This window comes from Xenopus laevis, chromosome 7S (genome assembly GCF_017654675.1).
Source record: "Xenopus laevis strain J_2021 chromosome 7S, Xenopus_laevis_v10.1, whole genome shotgun sequence".
NCBI classification, from domain to species: domain Eukaryota; kingdom Metazoa; phylum Chordata; class Amphibia; order Anura; family Pipidae; genus Xenopus; species Xenopus laevis.
This window is the reverse complement of record NC_054384.1, coordinates 4420686-4442934: the sequence shown is the minus strand read 5'-3', so window position 1 is coordinate 4442934 and position 22249 is coordinate 4420686. Positions and strand designations below refer to the sequence as shown.

Here is a 22249-nt window from a genome sequence, read left to right as displayed (position 1 = left end):
TATATATATATACTGTATAAGCTTGAGCACACACTTATATGGACTTATACCTGGGTGCAAGACAGAAAAATTTATATAGTAATTGAATGCTGATGCACACCAGGATTTTTCTTTAAAAAATTGCTTACTTTATTTTATCGACACACACGCACACACGTGTCTCCTAAGCTCAGTGTCCCTGTGTTTACTTGAAAGTGCCAAGTGTGCAGTGGTCGGTAATTTAATATAGTATATCACACACACTTCAAGCATCGCGTTGTCAAATGTCAAGGGAGTAATTTTACACATTCAATTAGGTCTTATATAATAATGAGTCCCAGATAGAGTTGATGTTATTTTATATAAAGATCTTGGTGTCGACAGGTTTCAACCAATCCCAGAGGGATATAGAGGGAAATCTCAGAGAGGGGCATAAAAGGGTGACAAACAAAGGGAAGTACTTGGAGACAGAAATACAGTCTTCTCTCTTCACTTCTTTCCTTGTTTGAAAACAAGGCTGTCACTGTTGGAAGAAGAAGAAAAACAGAATTAAATGCTTACAGTGAAGGCTAAAGACATGGTGGGAAATGGGGCAGCATAGCACTATGGAAATTCAAAGAGTCCGGGGTGGAGAGAAAGACGATTAGCAAACTAGAGGAATGGTTAAGAAACACTCACCTTCCTCTGCAGGATCCATCATAACACATCATATAACATAAGCATGGAGCAAGAAAGGAAAGAAAAAAAAACATTGGTGAGTTTTTCAGAATGATTAGAAAACAAAGGTGGCTGCTTTCTATAATGTTTGGAGCTTCTGCAGCAATGCCATATTCCAAGGATTTTAACCACATGCTCTGTGCTGCCGTCACTTACTGAGCTTAGGGAGCCACTCACAATATACAGTACACATAGAATAGAAATGTCACAATATAAGGCTGATTAGTAATTAATACACATAATTACTACATGGCAGCACAGAAACCAGTGCAATTAGCATCAGAATTGAATAATCAGCAAACCTGTAGCATCAGCTTATATTACAGCCAGGGAAGCTCATTTTCTGCTGGATAATTAGTGACGAGCCCTAAGCTTAGCTTCTCAACAGCCAATCAGAGCCCAGTGAGCATGTGAGTGTCACAGACACTTTCCAAGATGGTGACCCCCTGTGACAAGTTTGAAGTCCTGGATCATTGCTGCTATTGACAAGCTCAAACTTTAGCCTCGTGCAATAAGTTCACTATATAAAATAGGACATGTTTAGCCATTTATTTTTAGGGTTTAATTCTCCTTTAAAAGTATATTATTTATAAGGCACACTCGTCTTATGCAGCTCTTTACAGTGTAAGGCGAAACAAATATAAGTCATAACAGTAACATATACAGAGAAACATTTGCTAAAATAGCTGCACAGTTACAGTAAGGGCTGTGCTCGGTGGAGCTTACGATTAAGTCTAAGTCAAAGTCAATTAAGGTAAATGTGCTGCTCTACTGAGGTCGTCGATTGTGAGGAAGCGACTGCTGAAAGGCTTTACACCATTTTACATTAATGACCATAACGGACGTGTAGAAAAAGAATCAGTTGGGGAATAAAACAAAGGATATCAGTCAGAGACTGCTGTGTGAGGGGATCAAATGCTGTTGTGTCCCACAAATTGGCAGATAGACCCCAGTAATGATGCACATTTACAAATTCATTCCCCCTCACCTGGTAAATGAGTCTTCCTGAAGGTTCAACACCAAATTGTCAGCATTGAGATAAACGCGGTTCTGCGAGGATGCGATCTGATAAAAAGAACAGACATGTGACATAAAACTTGGGAGCTGCAAGACTTTTATCAGCCTTTTGACTTCTGGAAGACGAAGCAGCTGTGAATGTTCAACCTGGTTTTATTCCTTATGCTGTAAGACTTTTAAGTGACTAATTGCTTTTTTAATCTTGGTTTTAAGGTCCTGTCCTTTATGGATAATATAAATGATCTGTACATGGGAGTTGAAAGTAAATTGGGGATGGTTATGGATGGGTTTGATTGTTTTGTACAATTAGAAGTTATGCACAATATTTACACAATATATGCACTTTAATAAATTGGTTGGGAGAAGAAGAAAATCTTTATTGCACAAAATACTGAAAGTACTAATTTACAATGTGAACAGTGGAGATATATGGGGGAAAAAACACGGGTTCAAATTGAGATATAATTAGGCACAATTAATCGCACCTTATAGTGGGATTGGTAGAAGGTTTTAGACATGTTTGCGATTGAACAAATAAATAGACTGATACTCATGTCACAAGAAGGAGTGGAAGCAGGTAAAATGTTTGTTTTATTTTTTCTTTCTTTTGTGTATCACTTTTTTTTTGTTGCTTCAAGTGTACATTGAAGTATTTCTTTTTGTATATGCTTGGCTTGTTAGTGTGTGTAATATGTATCATATGCAGGGCCGGCCTTTGGCTAATTGGACCCGCACTTCTGGGGGCCTCGCGACTGTCTCTTTCCCTGTTTTTCTATTTCCTCCCTCTCTCTCATGTTCCTGCGTGCCTCTATTTCCTCCCTCTCTCTTACCCTGTGTGTCCCTATATCCTCCCTCTCTCTCCTGTTCGTGCCTCTATTTCCTCCCTCTCTCTTGCCCTGTGTGTCCCTATTTCCTCCCTCTCTCTCTCTCCTGTTCCTGTGTGTGCCTCAATTTCCTCCCTCTCTCTCCCTCTCCTGTTCCTGTGCGTGCCTCTATTTCCTCCCTCTCTCTCCTGTTCCTGTGCGTGCCTCTATTTCCTCCCTCTCTCTCCTGTTCCTGTGCGTGCCTCTATTTCCTCTCTCTCCTGTTCCTGTGCGTGCCTCTATTTCCTCCCTCTCTTTCATGCAACATGTGCCCGTTTCGGCCCTCATTCTCTTCCCTGTGTGCCCCTTTCCTTTCTATCTCGTGCTTGTATGCTCTTATATACTTGGTGTGTCAGTAGCCAGCAACACTTCATCTAGGGGGCCCGGCCAAAATGGTCCCAATTGGGCCCCACATTTGATGGGACCAGCCCTGATCATATGGTTGGAGGCAGGAAAAAGAACTTATGCAATTTCGTCTCATTATGTATGCAGATAATAAATGTAATTTGATTTGAAACAACAAAAAAGGGGGCGTGTACAGAAGTACAAACAATCAGGACCACTGCTCAGAAATGCCTGGCCCACAAACAGGCCCAGACTGACAATCTGTTGGTTATGGCAAATGCGAGAGGGCTGGTGGGGGGTTGTTTGGGCCTCTGTGTGCTTTGATTGCCAGGACCTCTTTTGACTCCCAGTCCAGACCTGCCCACAAATGCACTGGCACAGTCGGTGATTCCCATATTTGGCTATAAGGAAGCAATCTGAGAAATGTGTTATCTGCCTGGAACTCATGCCATGTGCCATTGTCCTAAAGCACCGACATTCACATAAACTCTGGTTTCTCAGGTGTCACAGCTCCTCCGCACAACACACATCCCGGCAATGTGCAATAGCTTTGGCATCTATTTCTGCCCCACTCATGACTTACACTCTTGTTTCAGAAATAATAAACTAAAGAACTATTCTGTCCATTATCAACTGCACAGCTAGTCTGCCAAGGGCATTGTTTTGAGATGAATTTGGGCCAGGGGCAAACCGGTTTAACTAGTAACGGGAAGAATTCAAACAATATAATTATAATAGTTCCCAGAGCTAATGCTTACATCCTAAGAAGGACCTGGGTCATTTTAGCCACAAAAAGAACAGTAGAAGGGGAATAAATACATTGAAACCATTAGAATAAACATAGAGGTTGTACAGAAATGTTTGTAGACCAGTAGCTGTAATACAGAAGCATCTGTAATTGTAGAGGACTGCAAGAATATATAGAACTCTGCATCAATGCCAGCTTGGAATAAAGGGCCCTATTGGGCAATGAACCGGGAATAATGTAATAATAGGCCTACCTGGGTAAACAACAATGTGGTTCACAACAGGGTGAGCAGAGAAACAATTTATATGTTTTATTATTTTCCTGGTATTTCAGCCAATTCTGTATGTAAAATAGCAATGCCTAGTCTGTTCATTCGCTCTACTCCATAGCCTCCAGCTTGCCTGCACTCTGCAATGTCTGATGGGTCTAGTTCTACAGCGTCTGTCTGAGTGTCTGGTCTGAAAGCTCATCAGGTCAGGATACAGGGTTATTTACTTGCTTTCCTGGGTACCCCTGGAACTATAGCAGGGTGACTGTTACCCTAATGTTTCTACATATCTGTAACCTTGGTAAGGCGCTAAGGGGGGCAGTCTGAAGGCCAGTTAGGGGGAGATTTGGTGTGAGTGCTTATTTGTACCCTGGGTACCCCTGAAGCTATAGCAGGGTGACTGTTACCCCAATGTTTCTATATATCTGTAACCTTGTTATGAGCCAAGGGGGCCCAGTCTGAAGGTCAGTTAGGGTGAGATTTGGGGTGAGTGCTTATTTGTGCTTGGGTACCCCTGGAACTATAGCAGGGTGACTGTTACCCCAATGTTTCTATATATCTGTAACCTTGTTATGAGCCAAGGGCACCCAGCCTGAAGGCCAGTTAGGGGGAGAATTGGGGTGAGTGCTTATTTGCACCGTGTACCCCTGGAACTATAGCTGGGTGACGGTTACCCCAATGTTTCTATATATCTGTAACCTTGTTATGAGCTAAGGGGACCCAGCCTGAAGGCCAGTTAGTGGGAGAATTGGGATGAGTGCTTATTTGCACCCTGGGTACCCCTGGAACTATAGCAGGGTGACTGTTACCCCAATGTTTCTATATATCTGTAACCTTATTATGAGCTGCAACCTTAAGTCAGTGATCAACCAGTTGCTGTGGTACAACATGTTGCTCACCAACCCCTTGGATGTTCCTCCCAGTGGCCTCAAAGCAGGAGTTTATTTTTTAATTCCAGGCTTAGAGGCAAGTTTTGGTTGCATAAAATCTAAATGTACTGCAAAACAGACCCTCCTGTAGGCTGCCAGTCCACATGGGGCTACTAGAGCCAATCACAGCCCTTATTTATTTGGGACCCCAGGGACATTTTGCATGCTTGTGTTGCTCTCCAAGCCTTTTTACATTTGAATGTGGCTCATGGGTAAAAAAGGTTTGGGATCCATGCCTTAAGCCAGTGATCCCCAACCAGTAGCTCGTGAGCAACATGTTGCTCTCCAACCCCTTGGATGTTGCTCCCAGTGGCCTCAAAGCAGGTGATTATTTTTGAATTACAGACTTTGAGGCAAGTTTTGGTTGTATAAAAACCAGGTGCACTGCCAAACAGAGCCTTGGTGTTAGCTGACAATCCACATAGGAGCTACTTAATGGCCAATCACAGCCCTTATTTTGCACCCAGGAACATTTTTCATACTAGTGGTGCTCCCCAACTCCTTTTACTTCTGAATGTTGCTCACGGGTTCTAAAGGTTGGGGATCCCTGCCTTAAGCTAAGGGGGCCAAGTCTGAAGGCCATAGTTGGGTAACTAGTTGAAGTTGATTCTTGATGGTAACAGACAGGGTTACAAGAAAAACGTTACAGGAGCACACCGTTCCACTCACCGTCTTTGCAATGCTCTGAGCTGCTCTGATCCGACGAAGCTTCAAATAACCAGGATTTTTGCTGAGGGCATCACCAATGTATGAGGGTTAAGGACAACAAGAGAGTGCTAGGGCCAAAAGGGAACAAACAACAAAGCAGGGAGAAAGAAGTTAATAAACATGTTTGTATGTAACTGCAATGAAAGGATATCATTTTGGCTGCCAATGCCTCTCCTTCTGCTTGAACGATTTTATGCTTTTGGTCCTGTTTGGCCTTTTCCACCAAAAACTGAGCTCTCTGGGCCTCCTGCTGAGCTATAAAAAAAGTAAAAGGGATTATGTTATGGTGTCAAAATAAAGAGTTGTTAAAGTGGGTAACTTTTGATAAAATCCTTAAAGGGATTCTGTCATGATTTTTATGGCGTAGTTTTTATTTCTAAATGACACTGTTTACACTGCAAATACTTCAATCCACAATATAAAATGTCATTCCTGAACCAGCAAGTGTATTTTTTTGGTTGTAATATTGGTGTGTAGGTGCATCTCAGCTCATTTTGCCTGGTCATGTGCTTTCAGAAAGAGCCAGAACTTTAGGATGGAACTGCTTTCTGGCAGGCTGTCGTTTCTCCTACTCAATGTAACTGAATGTGTCTCAGTGGGACCTGGATTTTACTATTGAGTGTTGTTCTTAGATCTACCAGGTAGTTGTTATCTTGTGTTAGGGAGCTGCTATCTGGTTACCTTCCCATTGTTCTGTTGTTAGGCTGCTGGGGTGGAAAGGGAGGGGGTGATATCACTCCAACTTGCAGTACAGCATTAAAGAGTGACTGCAGTTTATCAGAGCACAAGTCACATGACTGGGGACAGCTAGGAAACTGACAATATGTCTAGCCCCATGTTAGATTTCAAAATTTAACAAAAAAATCTGTCTGCTCTTTTGAGAAACATATTTCAGTGCAGAATTCTGCTGGAGCAGCATGATGACAGTATCCCTTTAAAAGAAAAGAGAGTCAGCATCTTGAATTTGCAAGCATGGTACTCAAACACTAGTTACAGGCAGCTGCCACCAATGCCTCACTGTGAACTTGTCATGTAGCAGAAAGCAGTCAAGCAAAAGGTTTGAGGTTATACGAACAAATCAGTGTTAATTAAGGCACAGTGTATGGGACCTGGGATAGTGAAATCAAAGGGGGTCCATGAGAGTCTCTTACCAACTTGCTTGGACTCAACAGCGGCAGTGTACTCTCTGCTGAAGCTCAGTTCAGTAATAGCCACATCATCCACAATAATGCTGAAATCTTTTGCTCTCTCTGTAAGCTCCCGCCGAATCAATAGGGAAACCTGCACAAGTCAAAGGCAGTCACAGCTATCAGCAATTAACAGGTACCTTGAGAAAAGCAGCTACAGGGTTAAGCACATCTATTACCATTGCCCATATCCTCTCTGGTTAAATCCATTACAGACCTAGGAAGGCACCGAAATCACCCATAGATTTTACAATGTAGCCAGTAGACAACAGTCAAACATATCTCTACAGTAAAACTATAGTCAAACTTGTAGACATGGGCTTTCGGTCTCTAACTCCAGAAACACTCCTACTGGAACATATGCAGACCATGCAGTGTCCCCCCCCCTCCATTAACATTAGAATTTAGGAATTTAATGGTTAGAGACTAGCAATGTAACTGAAACAGTATGTGGCTTTTGTATTTTATTGTGATAGTATTCCTTGATCCTTTTCCCCACCTATAGCTTCCTTAGCTCCCTAATTCCATATTACAGCTTCACCCACTCTTCTTTCCCTTTATTAAAGGAAAACTATACCCCCCCAAACAATGTAGGTCTCTATAAAAAGATATTGCATAAAACAGCTCATATGTAAAATCCTGCTTCATAATAATATACTTCTCTAGTAGTATGTGCCATTGGGTAATCATAAATAGAAAATTGCCGTTTTAAAAAATAAGGGCCGCCCCCTGGGATCATACGATTCACTGTACTCACAAATATACCAACAAACCATACATGTTAGGTCACATGAGCCAATTAACAGACAGTTGTGTCTTGGATTTGTCCTGCTTTCTATTATAATACTGACTGTATCAATTTGGGTGTGGACACAGGACACCTTGCAGGAGAATCCACCTACATGTACTAAAGGTGAGCTACAGCCTATTTATAATTGATTTTCTGGTCAGGTGATATCTGAGACAGCACACAGACCATCACGAAATGGTGGCTCAAGGCAAGAGATGTAAAAGGGCAATATTTACTTAAATATATATTCCAGTTTGGTAAGATTCTTTAATATGCCACTTAATATGATATGAACTATCTGTTGCTTAAGTGTTCATTTTGGGGGTATAGTTTTCCTTTAAATAGCCTGATGGTCCCCACATGACTTACCTGTGCTCGCTGTGTAATGAGCTGAGACGCATTGAACTTGGCCACCACGCTCTTCAGTACTTCATTAACAATGGATGGCAGGACCCTCTCATCATAATCCATACCGAGCCGCTGATACAAAGAAGGAAGGTCGGAGGCCAAGGGCCGGGACAGGACACGCAGTGAGATATTTACCATCTGCAGATCTGACACATAAGAGAATGTCTGTTAGTCACAGCTGCTTGCCTGAGCTCTCACGTGCGGATATAAGAAATGTTCATCCTACAGTAATAATCTGTGGCGTAAGACCTGTGTTACCCAACAGAAGGCTAGTTGTACACTAGCAATCCTAATTATGACAATGCCAATTAAACTGAATTACTCTTCTGCCATGAAACAATTAACTGCCTGCAGGCTACAGCTAGAAATTAATCAGCCATAGAACTTTAATGTGAATGACTGTTAGTGATGCGCAACATTCAAAGGGCCTTACATTACTTTTCAGGTTAATGACACTGCAGTACAGGTATGGGACCTGTTATTCATAATGGTCAGAGCCTGAGGGTTCCGGATAATGGATCTTCATACCATAAGTCTACAAGAAAATCATGTAAACATTAAATAAAGCCAATAGTCTGGTTTTGCTTCCTATAAGGATTAATTATATCTTAGTTGGGATCGAGTACAAGCTACTGTTTTATTATTAAAGAGAAAAAGGAAATTGTTTTAAAAAATTTGGATTATGGGAGTCTATGAAATACAGCCTTTTGCGTAATTCGGAGCTTTCTGGATAATGGGTTTCCGGATCCCATACCTGTGCAATACCTTAAAATAAAATAAATATACCTATGTTTTCTGTGCAAATATTATGGAGGACACAGCTAAGAACAGAAGGGCCCGAGGGCTAACATAAGGGCACCCCCTGCATTAGAACTAAAAGCCACAAATCTATGGAATATACAAATATGCATATAACACACATTCATAAACAAATGCTGGCACTCACCTTTGGATCCAGTTGGCGAAGAGATTTTTCGTGGTCTTGCACGAATGTCATAAATAATTGGGTACTGAAACCAGGGGACCCTGCAGGGCACAGAACAAAGTCATGCGCATGCTGAATAGTTATCATGTAAATTGGGTAGGTTAATTAAAAAATGTATATATAAATTTTGGTTTTTGATACTCAAATCCTGTGAGTGCTGCAATCCCTGTTGGTGTGTTGGTGTGTGTGTTGGTGTGTGTGTGTGTGTGTGCGTGTGTGTGTGTGTGTGTGTGTGGTACAGCAGGTAGGAGCGCACACCTTAAGCCAATGTCCATAACCTGGGTGCTAGTCCAAATAGAAATAGATACGAGAGCAGATAGTGGCAGCACTCCAAGGAATTTTATAGCCAGTCACAAGTTTGTCAAAAACAGCAGGTTTATTAGTCCAATGTTTCAGGGATGAAAGTTCCATGAGGAACTGAAACGTTGGACTAATAAACCTGCTTTTTTTGACAAACTTGTGACTGGCTATAAAATTCCTTGGAGTGCTGCCACTATCTGCTCTCGTATATATATATATATATATATATATATATATATATATATATATATATATATATATATATATATATATATATATATATATATATATATATATATATATATATATATATATATATATATATATATAGATAGAGAGAGATAGAGAGAGATAGAGAGAGAGAGAGAGAGAGAGAGAGAGAGAGAGAGAGAGAGAGAGAGAGAGAGAGAGAGAGAGAGAGAGAGAGATATAGATAGATAGATATAGATAGATAGATATAGATAGATAGATAGATATAGATAGATAGATAGATATAGATAGATATAGATAGATATAGATAGATATAGATAGATATAGATAGATATAGATAGATATAGATAGATATAGATAGATATAGATAGATAGATATAGATAGATATAGATAGATATAGAGAGAGATAGATAGATATAGATAGATATAGAGAGAGAGAGAGATAGATAGATAGATAGATAGATAGATAGATAGATATAGATATAGATATAGATATAGATAGATATAGATAGATATAGATAGATATAGATATATAGATATATAGATATATAGATATATAGATATATATATATATATATATATAGATATATATATAGATATAGATATATATATAGATATAGATATATATATATAGATATAGATATATATATAGATATAGATATAGATAGATATAGATAGATATATAGATATATATAGATATATAGATATATATAGATAGATATATATATATATATATATATATATATATATATAGAGATAGATAGATAGATAGATAGATAGATATATAGAACTAAATGTCTGCTGGACATAAGGTCCATCACAGGTTAAGTTACACACCTGAACTTTGGGTGTGGTTTGGTGATGGTTCTTTGGTGGGTAAGTCTATAAAGAACTTACATGTTTTTATATCTCGATAAAGGTCCCTGTGAGGACCGAAACATTGATCCAATAAACAAGTTTTTTTTTTTTGTTTTTTTTTTTGAGAAATCCTGTCTGCTTCAGCATTTTCCTACGAATATACAATTTTTTTGGATTGCACCTAGGTTTGTGTTTTTTTAAGTGTGTGCCTAAGCCCTTTAGTGTATATACACGTATATTTTGCAGGGCGGAGGGCAGGTAAGTACCTGAAATGGAGCCCTTCTGAGAGAATTGTATCTTTCGACACGCCCCCGATGCGGTTGAAGAAAATAGCTCTCTGACCTCCTTCCACTGACGGAATCAGAATGAGAGGAGAAAAAACAATTAAGAACAATTATACAAAAGAGAAATAACTCAGTTTGCATTTTTCCCTCTTAACAAAAGAAATGTAACAATATACACAGAATATTCTCTAAGCACATTTGCACTGATACAAGGTCGTGTGTCTTGCCTAAACTGAGGTATTCAACATAGTACCCCACAGCCAAATAGATACTATAGGCCCAACTCATTCTGATTTTCAGGATACACCCAGAAGCCCAGATAGATTTGTCCTGCCTCTAGTTCCAAATCGAATGCAAGTGCTCATAATGATGCAGGGGAAATCTGAGTCAGCTTTCAAAAAAAGATCTGGCTAAAGGGCATGTAAACCCAAACTCATGGTATCTAATAAAGAAAAGTGACTTTAATATAGATGTATGACACAAAGTCATTAGTTTATGTCACAGCAACTGAAAGCAGCATCTTCCTGGACTCCTGAAACAATGTACCAGAAACCATCAGGCCTGTGAGGACTTCTGTTACATTGTTTCAAAGCCCAGAACCAGCTGTGCAGAACGGAGCAGACAAACAATTCTAAATTAATATAACACGTTATCGATTAATGAGACATTTCTGGAAAGTCGCTTATAATGACATTAAAAAAATATATAGTAAATTTGGGTTCATATCCCCTTTAAGCAGAGCTTGAAGGTCACAGAGTTTATGCTAAAGGCACAAAGGTCACAAGTCATAAGCGGAAGGTCACTGCATGTAGAACGTACCTGTAAATACGGACTCTTTGACTGCATAGGCCACAGCTCCGGCTCCCAGCAACAGCTTCACAGCGGTCCCCATTCCACGAGGGCCCGCCGGCAGCCGCCCTGCAAAATCCTTTAAATTCTGAGCCATAATCTGGAGACAAAGACGTGATTATTACTGAGAGGGAATGGTCTTGTTGAGCTTTCACCCGAGTGGCTTCTTCAGTTCAACAGAGCGGCAGTGAATTCTCCAGCATTAAAAATGCCCAACTGCTCTGTTTAAAGGTTTCTATTCAAATTCTGATTTGAAATGCACATATATAATCTAGGGATTCACCGAATACACTATTTTGGATTCGGCCCAACCTCTGAATCCTTCGCAAAAGATTCGGCCGAATACCGAACCAAATCCGTATCCTAATTTGTATATGCAAATTAGGGGTGGAAAGGGGAAAACTTTTTTTACTTCCTTGTTTTGTGCCAAAAGAAGCCCCACAATTTCCCTCCCCGCCCCTAATTTGTTTATGCAAAATAGGATTGTGTTCGGCTGGGGAGAAGGATTTGGGCAAATCCGAATCCTAGTGAAAAAGGCCAAATCCCGAACCGAATCCTGGATTTGGTGCATCCCTAAAATATTCTCATATTGGCCCCACCGTGTCATTAGAATGCGTCTCTCTGGGTCCTGAAGCAGGTTGCATTGTGGGTAAAAAAAAGTGGCAATTTGTGTGAAAAATTACAGACTGTGATAACCCAGGTAGGTCAGTATTAAAGGGCTTGTTCACTTTTAAATTAACTTAATATGACATAGTGCGATATTCTGAGACAACTTGCAATTGATTTTCATTTTTTATTATTTGTGGTTTTTTGACTTATTTAGCTTTTTATTCAGCAGCTCTCCAGTTTGTACTTTCAGTCATTTGGTTGCTAAGGTCCTAATTCCCCAAGCAACCATGCACTGATTTGACTAAGAGACTGGAATACGAATAGGAGAGGCCTGAATAGAAAGATGAGGAATACAAATTGCAATAAATGGGTAGCCTTACAGAGCATTTGTTTTTAGATGGGGTCAGTGACCCCCATTTGAAAGCTGTAAAAAGTCAGAAGGCAAATAATGAAAAAAAAATTAAAAAAATAAAAAATAAATGAAGACCAATTAAAAAGTTGCTTAGAATTAGCCATACTATAACATACTAAAAGTAAACTGAAAGGTGATTCAGCCCTTCAGTTGTAGTCGCAGCAGCAGCAGAATGACAGAGCAGTTCCACACACACACTTTAACCTCTAGCTGTCCCTCATATTCACAAGCAGTGTGGGCACAAGAGCTTACAGACACAAGCCCTCTCCAGCACTTACACTTACCCACTAGACTTTACACGCGGGTTCACTGGCACCAACACTCACCCTTACCCTGTCACGTGCAGTCTACTGTCTTTCGTACGCAGGTAGAAGAAGGACACCGGAAGTGCTTTCCTCTCTCCTTTCAAGCTCGTGGGGAAAACCTGTACACAGACAGAATGGTTCCGCGCGCTTCCGCTCACGTGACATTGCCCTGCTTGCCTCTTGCCACACGCAAGATGGCGGGATCTCAGGAAAGGATGCTGTGTTGTTGCACGCCGGCAATGTGACTTCCGTTGTAAAGCAGCATCATGGCGGCGTCCAGGGAGTCCACGCTTGGCAATAACACGGAGAGGGACGAGGAGCAAAGAGGAGGACCGAAAGCAAAGCGGCGGCGAGAGAAGAGACTGATTGTCCTGCTGGAGGGAGCGTGTCTGGAGACTGTGCGGGTACTGGCGATTTCTCTTGTTCTGCTCAGACCACAATGTATCGAGTCCCAGGCTTGTGCTGTACAGTCTCCCTGTCCTCATTAGCAACACATGGAGGGAGTTGTGTTCAGTAAATCGGTCAGTAATAGCTGGAGGGAGACTCAGGGAGTTGTAGTTCAGTAATAGCTGGAGGGAGACTCAGGGAGTTGTAGTTCAGTAATAGCTGGAAGGAGACTCAGGGAGTTGTAGTTCAGTAATAGCTGGAGGGAGACTCAGGGAGTTGTAGTTCAGTAATAGCTGGAGGGAGACTCAGGGAGATGTAGTTCAGTAATAGCTGGAGGGAGACACAGGGAGTTGTAGTTCAGTAATAGCTGTAGGGAGACGCATGGAGATGTAGTTCAGTAATAGCTGGAGGGAGACTCAGGGAGATGTAGTTCAGTAATAGCTGGAGGGAGACTCAGGGAGTTGTAGTTCAGTAATAGCTGGAGGGAGTGCACAATGGAAGTCCCTGGTTCTTGCAATTTGTCAGAGACCCCTCTTCTCTTTCTGTGGCCCTGCTCATGTCTCTGCTCATTGACTGGGGCCTCTGGCTGCCCAACACACTGGTCACAAGTCTCTGCTTTGTACAGGAACAGGGAACTGGAATTTGTAGTTGGAGCTGTTTACCTTTCAGTTAACGGTTAGTATGATGTGCAGAGAGATATTCTCAGACAATTTGCAATTGGTTTTCATTTTTTATTTATTTGTGGTTTTTGACTTATTTAGCTCTATAATAATAGATTTGAATAAGAGACTGGAATATGAATAGGAGAGGCCTGAATAGAAAGATGAGGCATAAAAAGTAGCAATAACAATAAATGTATAGCCTTACAGAGCATTTGTTTTTTAGATGGGGTCAGTGACCCCCATTTGAAAGCTGGAAAGAGTTTGAAGAAGAAGACAAATCGTTCAAAAACGTCAATTGACAACATTGCTTAGAAATGGCCATTTTATAAAGGATAAGTAAACCTTTAAAATAAGTGAATGTAAAATTTATGAGAATTAAAGGAACCGTAACACCAAAAAATCAAAAGTGTTCTAAAAGAATAACAGTGTAATGTAGTGTTGACCTGCACTGGTGAAACGGGTCTGTTTGTTTCAGAAACTCTACTATACGCTACTCCCCCCCATGGCTACACAGCAGCTTGTTTATATAAACTATAGTAGTACTTATCTGTTATCTACTGTGTATCCTGTGCTTGAATGGCTGCCCCCATGGCTACACAGCAACTTGTTTATATAAACTATAGTAGTACTTATCTGTTATCTACTGTGTATCGTGTGCTTGAATGGCTGTCCCCATGGCTACACAGCAGCTTGTTTATATAAACTATAGTAGTACTTATCTGTTATCTACTGTGTATCCTGTGCTTGAATGGCTTCCCCCATGGCTACACAGCAGCTTGTTTATATAAACTATAGTAGTACTTATCTGTTATCTACTGTGTATCCTGTGCTTGAATGGCTGCCCCCATGGCTACACAGCAGCTTGTTTATATAAACTATAGTAGTACTTATCTGTTATCTACTGTGTATCCTGTGCTTGAATGGCTGCCCCCATGGCTACACAGCAGCTTCTTTATATAAACTATAGTAGTACTTATCTGTTATCTACTGTGTATCCTGTGCTTGAATGGCTGCCCCCATGGCTACACAGCAGCTTGTTTATATAAACTATAGTAGAATTTCTGAAGCAAACACACCAGTTGTACCAGTGCAGCGCAACACTAAATTATACTTTCGTTACTTGAAAACACTTTCATGTTTTGTCGTTACTGTTACTTTAATTATTTATTTATAATTCCTAATTCTTCTGCTTAGGAATAAAATTAGAAACCTTTCTCTAATCTTTCCTAAGCAGAAGAACATCAGCCTCTTTCTTTCTCCTGACAACTTCCTTGACTACTTGCTGGTCAGACTGGTGGGAAACTGACCAGCAGGTGGAGCTGTTTTAACAAAATTCATTCATATTTACAGTACATGTATCCCTTAATATCTGGGGAAAAAATAAATAATGAATGTAAATGACAAAAGTGGTTAGAAACTCATCAATTTTACATTCACTTATTTTAAAGGTTTACCTTTAACCTACTAAAAGTTAACTTTAAGGTGAACCACCCCTCTAACATAATATTATAATTGTAATTTCGGGGGGCTCTGGTTTGCTATATGTGGATTAAATGAAATTTAGGGGCTTGATTGGGGATTTCTCACTTCCTATGAACCTTCTGTTTGATGCAAACATTGGTTAAGTGAGACATTTTGTCTCCAGATATTTGGATGGGCACAACCAAAAATGGCCAGTTGCAAAAATATTGTTGTCTGCGTCATACAAAAATGACATTGTAGCGTGAGCTTCCCCTTTAATGTGAGTGCTGTACCTTGAATCCAGCAGCAGTTCATATCTGTCTGTCATATCTTTTGGCAATTGGCCGCTCCAGTAGATACGGTTACTACAAGGAGCACTCTGTTAAACACAAGTTGCCATGGGAAAAACCTCCTACTTTCTTCTCTCTTGGTACCACTAGGTTAACATTGACCCTGGTATTTCAGGTACACAGAGGCCCAAACAGCCCCACCAGCTCAATAAATAGTGACTGTCTATGGCATCTTACAGCAGCCCCTCTGGCATTTGCCACAATCCACCACCATGTCCTGTTTCCCTAGCTGACCATGGGAGGAGAGCAGCCCAGGAACAGGAACTAGAGAGAGTCCAAGCTTTGTGCCATGGTTTATGTTCCAGGGGGATATTGGCTCCATATATCAATGAAGAGGAATTTGATGGGACTTCTGCAAACAGATATCTGTCATTTAGCATAACCTTTAATTCCTTTCAGAAGTGTTGGGAGGAAATGTTGGGAGGAAACCAAGGCTAATGTGTAGATTCTAATGGCGACGCAGCTAAGCGACTATTTCTATTTGCTCCCTTAGGTGGGAAAGACGTATGAACTCCTCAACTGTGATCAACACAAATCTCTGCTGATAAAGAATGGGAGAGACCCAGGCCAGGTTCGGCCGGACATTACACACCAGGTACATAAGAATAGAAGATAAGTGTTCAGCGCTGTTACTGTGCATCTCCTATATGTAGTCTTGCTTAATATACCGGTAAAAGGACCTACGATCTCACATCATGACAGGTATTTATTTAAATGGGCAGTTCATTTTCTACTACTTTGAGTAATTATCAGCAGTCCCTGAAATTACTAAAAATTAGAATCCACTATTTTGGATTCGGCTGGACCCCCGAATCCTTCTCTAAAGATTCGGCCGAGAACCGAATATTTTTATTTTTTAGTATTTGTGGTTCTTGAGTTATTTAGCTTTTAATTCAGCAGCTCTCTAGTTTGCAATTTCAGCCATCTGGTTGCTAGGGTCCAAATTCCCCTAGCAACCACACATTGAATAAGAGACTGGAACATGAATAGGAAAGGCCTGAATAGAAAGATGAGGAATAAAAATTAACAATAACAATACATTTCACTTCTAGCCTTACAGAGCATTTGTTTTTAAGATGGGGTCAGTGACCCCCATTTGAAAGCTGGAAAAAGTCAGAAGAAGGTAAATAATTCAAAAACGATATAAAAAAAAGACAATTGTAAAGTTGCTTAAAATTTAGCAACTCTGTAACATACTAAAAGTTAACTTAAAGGTGAACCACTCCTTTAATAGAATCCTTTATAAATAGTATCCCTTTGAAGTATACTGTGTTGATGGTTGCTAGTAGTTTGTGCTACTATATATAGTTATGGGACCTGTTATCCAGAATGCTCGGGACCTGGGGTTTCACGGATAACTGATCTTTCCATAATTTGGATCTCCATACTTTAAGTCTACTAGAAAATCATGTAAACATGAAATAAAGCCAATAGGCTGGTTTTGCTTCCAATAAGGATTAATTATATCTTAGTTGGGATCAAGTACAAGCTACTGTTTTATTATTACTATTATTATTAAAAAAATTGGTTTATTTGGAAGTGATTCTATGGGAGATGGCCTTTCCATAATTTGGAGCTTTCTGGATAACTGGTTTCCAGATAACAGATTCCATAGCTGTATCTATAAGTGTCGCTGGTCTGGCTTTCCTTGCAGAGTTTACTGATGCTCCTCGACAGTCCTTTGAACCGGGCCGGCTTGCTACAAGTTTATATTCACACTCACAGGAATGTTCTGATCGAGGTTAATCCCCAGACGCGAATACCCCGAACCTTCCCCAGATTCTGTGGCCTCATGGGTAAGTGCTTTGCAGGATTTTTTTGTCTCTCTAAGAATTGAAAATTTTCGAGTTTTTTTTTCTTTATGGTCAAAACTGTCAAATTAGACTAGGGAGTTATTCAATTCAATTCAAGTTTTGAGATTTATCTTATTCTGGTATTCTGGCCATTTAAGAACTTGAATTCGACTATTTGCCACCTAAAACCTCCAGAATTGCTGTATAAGTAAATGGAAGATGTCCAGGGATCAATTTGGAGTTGTTTGCAGCCTTCCTGACATTCAAGGTTTTTTTTGGGGGTTTTTTTTCGGAGAAAAGACTCGTATCTAGTTTTTTAAATTCGAATTAAAAAACTCGCATGAATTCGAAATTCGACCTTTGATAAATGTGCCTCTAAGGGTAAATGCACACACTACGATTCGGGGAGATTTAGTCGCCCGGCAATAAATTGGCTCTTCTTTGGGGCGACTAATCTCCCCGAACTAAATCGCTGGCAGGATGCCACTCGGAGCACATTGTTTTCCGAAGTTTCCTCGTGAGGCAAGTTCGGGCGACTTCAGAAAACAAAGTGCTCCGAGTGCCATCCCGCTGGCGATTTAGTCTCTAGCCGGCTGGGAGGCAGTTCGGGGAGATTAGTCGTCCGAAGAAGAAGCGATTTGTCACCGTGCGACTAATCTCCCCCAGTAGCTTTGTGTGCCCTGTCTGTCTGTCCAGCTTCAAAGCCAAAGGCAGACTCTGTACTGCTCGCCTGAAGAGCTCATAATCAGTTTGTCATTTTCATTGTCTTATTACAGTTCAGTTACTGCACAAGTTAAGCGTCAGAGCTGCTGATGGCCCCCAAAAACTTCTCAAGGTAAGAGGAGACCAGCACACCTTCTGCGTGTTGAGTAGGAAAGGATTCCAGTTGGGGAGGGCACGGCTACAGTATTCTGATTGCTCTCCTAAACCTTTCAGGTCATTAAGAACCCCCTGACGGATCACCTTCCCGTAGGCTGTGTTAAGATTGCAATGTCCTTCTCGGGAGAGAGCGCCCCCTGTGTGAGAGAGCTGGTACCTGCCAGTGAACCTGTGCTCTTGGTGGTGGGAGCATTTGCACATGGATCAGTGAGTAGCACATGGTTATTCATAAGGGATTTACTTCCCCACTTTCTTTTAGGATGTGAACATGTATTGGTGTGTATTTAAAGTAGTGATGCACCGAATCCACTATTTTATTTTGGATTTGGCTGAACCCCCGAATCCTTTGTGAAAGATTCGGCCAAATACCGAACCGAATCCTAATTTGCATAAGGAAATTAGTGGTGGGAAGGGGAAAACATTTTTTTCTTCCTTGTTTTGTGACAAAAAAGTCAGGTGATTTCCCTCCCCGCCCCTAATCTGCGCATGCAAATTAGGATTTGGCGCATCCCTAATTTAAAGGTTTTCGCTGCAGATTTGTTATCACTGGCGCTGCAGAGTTATGCAGTTCTCTTCATTCTCTCTTCATGCAGCAGTTTGGTGTCAGATATTCATTGACAGTTAGATCCAATATATCTTATAGGGGGGCTCCTTTTGCCTAGAACAGTGCTGTCCAATTTATATGGTACAGAGGGACGGAATTTTTCTAATCTACATGGTGGAGGGCCGATAATGGAAGCCAGTGTTAGCCACTCCCTACTTTAAACCACCCCCTACTTTAAACCACCCCCACTTTAAACCACCCCCACTTTAAACCACCCCCACTTTAAACCACCCCCACTTTAAACCACCCCCACTTTAAACCACCCCCACTTTAAACCACCCCCACTTTAAACCACCCCCACTTTAAACCACCCCCATGTTACCGCAAAAACCAAATGGTTGGTGCTCACTGCAGGGATCAGGGCTGGAACTAGGGGTAGGCAGAGTATATGCGTCAATGACGCCACTGATGCGGTCGGGTGACAGAGAGAGGCAGAGAGCTGGGGGGCTGCTTGGTGTGGCTCTCGCTGCTCTCAGACTTGCACAGTTACACTGAACTGAAGACTTTCATTCTATTACTGTAAAGTGTGAAGCTTCCATTTTCATTTTCACACTAGTTCCCTTTTAAAGGAGAACTAAACCCTAAAAAAAATTGTGGCTAAAAATGTCATATTATATACTGAACTTATTGCACGAGGCTAAAGTTTGAGCTTGTCAATAGCAGCAATGATCCAGGAATTCAAACTTGTCACAGGGGGTCACCATCTTGGAAAGTGTCTGTGACACTCCCATGCTCAGTGGGCTCTGATTGGCTGTTGAGAAGCTAAGCTTAGGGCTCGTCACTAATTATCCAGCAGAAAATGAGCTTCCCTGGCTGTAATATAAGCTGATGCTACAGGTTTGCTGATTATTCAATTCTGATGCTAATTGCACTGGTTTCTGTGCTGCCATGTAGTAATTATGTGTATTAATTACTAATCAGCCTTATATTGTGACATTTCTATTCTATGTGTACTGTATATTGTGAGTGGGTCCCTAAGCTCAGTAAGTGACAGCAGCACAGAGCATGTGAATCAGTGAATCAGCAGAAAAGAAGATGGGGAGCTACTGGGGCATCTTTGGAGACACAGATCTTTACTGCTAAAGGGCTGTGGTTGCCTTGGGCTGGTACAGAAGCACAAAACATCATGTACAACATTTCTAGCTACTTCTTTAGTTAGGCTTTAGTTCTCCTTTAAGGAAAAAGAAATTGGAAGCATTTTCAGAATTTCCTTTACATTCAGTTCCCCTTTAATGCTCCATTCTGCAGGTAACTGGCTATGAAGGAATATCCCCTCTGTACTTGTGTAAAGACTCACTTGCATATTCTCTTGTTCAGGTCAATGTGGATTACACAGAGCGTTGCGTTTCCATCAGTCAGTACCCGCTCTCTGCTGCCCTCACCTGTGCCAAGCTGTGTACTGCATTTGAGGAGGTTTGGGGGGTCCAGTGAAGAAGAAAGCGGTCACCTCACATATGTACATATCCATTCCAGAAATTCTCCACCTTCACCTACAAACCCTCTGGTGCATCCTTACACGTAGAACTTTATTATTTGTAAGAACAACAAAGAAGAAAACGTATGAATGCTGCAAAGGGATTGGTGGGTAGTGAACAGGGGCAATGAGGAGGGCTAGACGCAGGGCTGTGCCAGGCAAATGGCTTAGATTCAGCCAATGGGACCTAGAGCTTCTGGGGAAGAGCGGTGGCTACACACCAAAAGGCACACGATGGCTAACAACTGGGCAAACTATTTACACTCTTCCTCTGCCATTAAAATCAACATCTTTCATACTTATTAGACTCTAGTTATTCTTTCAGCTGCATGTTTTTGGGTAACTCCATTTACTAAAATACACCGAGTCTTTATGCCTCACAATAGAGGTGTGGGATTCCTTATCCAGAAACCCATAGACTCCCTTTTATCCAAATAATCCAAATTTTAACAAATGGTTTCCTTTTTTTTTGTATGTAATAATAACACCGTAGCTTTAACTAAGATATAATTAATCCTTATTGGAAGCAAAACCGGCCTATTGGGTTTATTTCATGTTTACATGATTTTCTAGTGGACTTAACTTATAGGGATCCAAATTACGGAAAGATCCATTATCCGGAAAACACCAGGTCCCAAGCTTTCTGGACTTACAGACAGAAGAAAGAAAGACACCCTTCCCTATCAATGCAAGAATATGCTCTGTAGATATTAACCTTAATGCAAGATCCCTTTTATTTTAAAGGCATGTAAAGGCAAAAAAATGTAATCTAATTTTTACTTTCTTTAATGAAAAAGAAACCTATCACCAATATACTTTAATTAAAAAATGTGTACCGTTTTTATAAGAAACCTGACTGTATGCAGTGAAATTCTCCCTTCATTTACTGCTGTGGATAGGAATTGTCAGACAGTCCCTAACTGCTCTGCAGGGAAACAATCATACTTATGAACAGCAAGGGGAGCCCCCGCCTTACTTCCCAGCCATGCAGAACTCGAGCAGCTTTGTTTGTTTCCCTGTAGAGCAGTCGGCGACTGATTTGTATTGGATTTTATTTTTGCTTGTTTGTTTCCAACTCCAGCTGCAGGGACAAAGATCATGGAGCCAGATTTAAACAAATAAACTGGGATTATATTTGGAGGATTATTTTGCTGCAGCCACTGGTTCTGCAGAGTTGGAGAAAGTTTCTATTAAACAATACAAAAACTATAAAATCCACATTAGATTACATGACAACACAGGACCCAGTGCAGTCTGTATATTCTGATTATTAATCAGTCTTGCCTTATCGGCTTCTGGCAGATATTATTTGACTTGTGCTGTTTTGATCATTTATGATGATCCCTAAGCAGCCCAGATCACACTGAGCATGTGCACAGTCTTGGTCTTGCAAAGATGTATAACTAAGTTACAAGATGGTGACCCCCTGTGGCCAACTTTGAAAGCATAAATATTGTTTGATTAGGCTTGTGGCACAGGTTTCACAGTCAGCACCCTTCACCACCAAATAACTTTAATCTGATGTAAGTCCAATGGTTTCCACCTTCAATCCGTTCAATCAGACCACATTAGTTATTGACGGCACCAGTCAATGGTTTCTTTGGGTAAAATGCCTTTATAGGCCAATTGTTTGGGGTCAGAGCCCATGTCCTAATAAAGGCATTTTAACCAAAGAAACCATTGACTGGTGCCGTCAATAACTAATGTGGTCTGATTAGGCTTGTGGTGCAGTAAGTTCATGTTAATGTTTAGGATACAAAATACAGCATTTTCTACTTTAGATTTTGTTTCCCCTTTAAACTGGTTCCCACACACAACTATCTATATTATTTTTTCCCTTTCCCAACAGAAGCAGCCGTAGTCATGC

General features: G+C 40.8%; 2 protein-coding genes across 4 annotated transcripts; one reads left to right on the top strand and one right to left on the bottom strand.

Annotated features, from left to right (window-relative positions):
- Window positions 1-321: 321 nt before the first annotated feature.
- phb2.S (prohibitin 2 S homeolog) lies at window positions 322-12932 on the bottom strand. 3 transcript variants are annotated; one of them, XM_018226943.2, is made up of 11 exons: window positions 12794-12932; window positions 11417-11546; window positions 10580-10664; window positions 8906-8985; window positions 7921-8105; window positions 6726-6855; window positions 5726-5829; window positions 5536-5613; window positions 1685-1761; window positions 658-663; window positions 322-502 (listed from the first exon to the last, which is right to left on the bottom strand). In XM_018226943.2, the coding sequence occupies exons 2-11, from the start codon at window positions 11541-11543 to the stop codon at window positions 469-471; spliced, it is 906 nt and encodes a 301-aa protein (XP_018082432.1). In that variant the 5' UTR covers window positions 11544-11546; window positions 12794-12932; the 3' UTR covers window positions 322-468. The 3 variants fall into 3 exon arrangements, with proteins under 3 accessions (XP_018082432.1, XP_018082431.1, NP_001086635.1); XM_018226942.2 differs by having other exon boundaries at window positions 12752-12891; NM_001093166.1 differs by having other exon boundaries at window positions 12800-12861.
- On the top strand, window positions 12933-20680 carry emg1.S (EMG1 N1-specific pseudouridine methyltransferase S homeolog). The gene is made up of 6 exons (XM_018227279.2): window positions 12933-13176; window positions 16126-16227; window positions 17287-17428; window positions 18202-18260; window positions 18362-18511; window positions 20226-20680. The coding sequence occupies exons 1-6, from the start codon at window positions 13039-13041 to the stop codon at window positions 20337-20339; spliced, it is 705 nt and encodes a 234-aa protein (XP_018082768.1). The 5' UTR covers window positions 12933-13038; the 3' UTR covers window positions 20340-20680.
- The last annotated feature ends 1569 nt before the right edge of the window (window positions 20681-22249 follow it).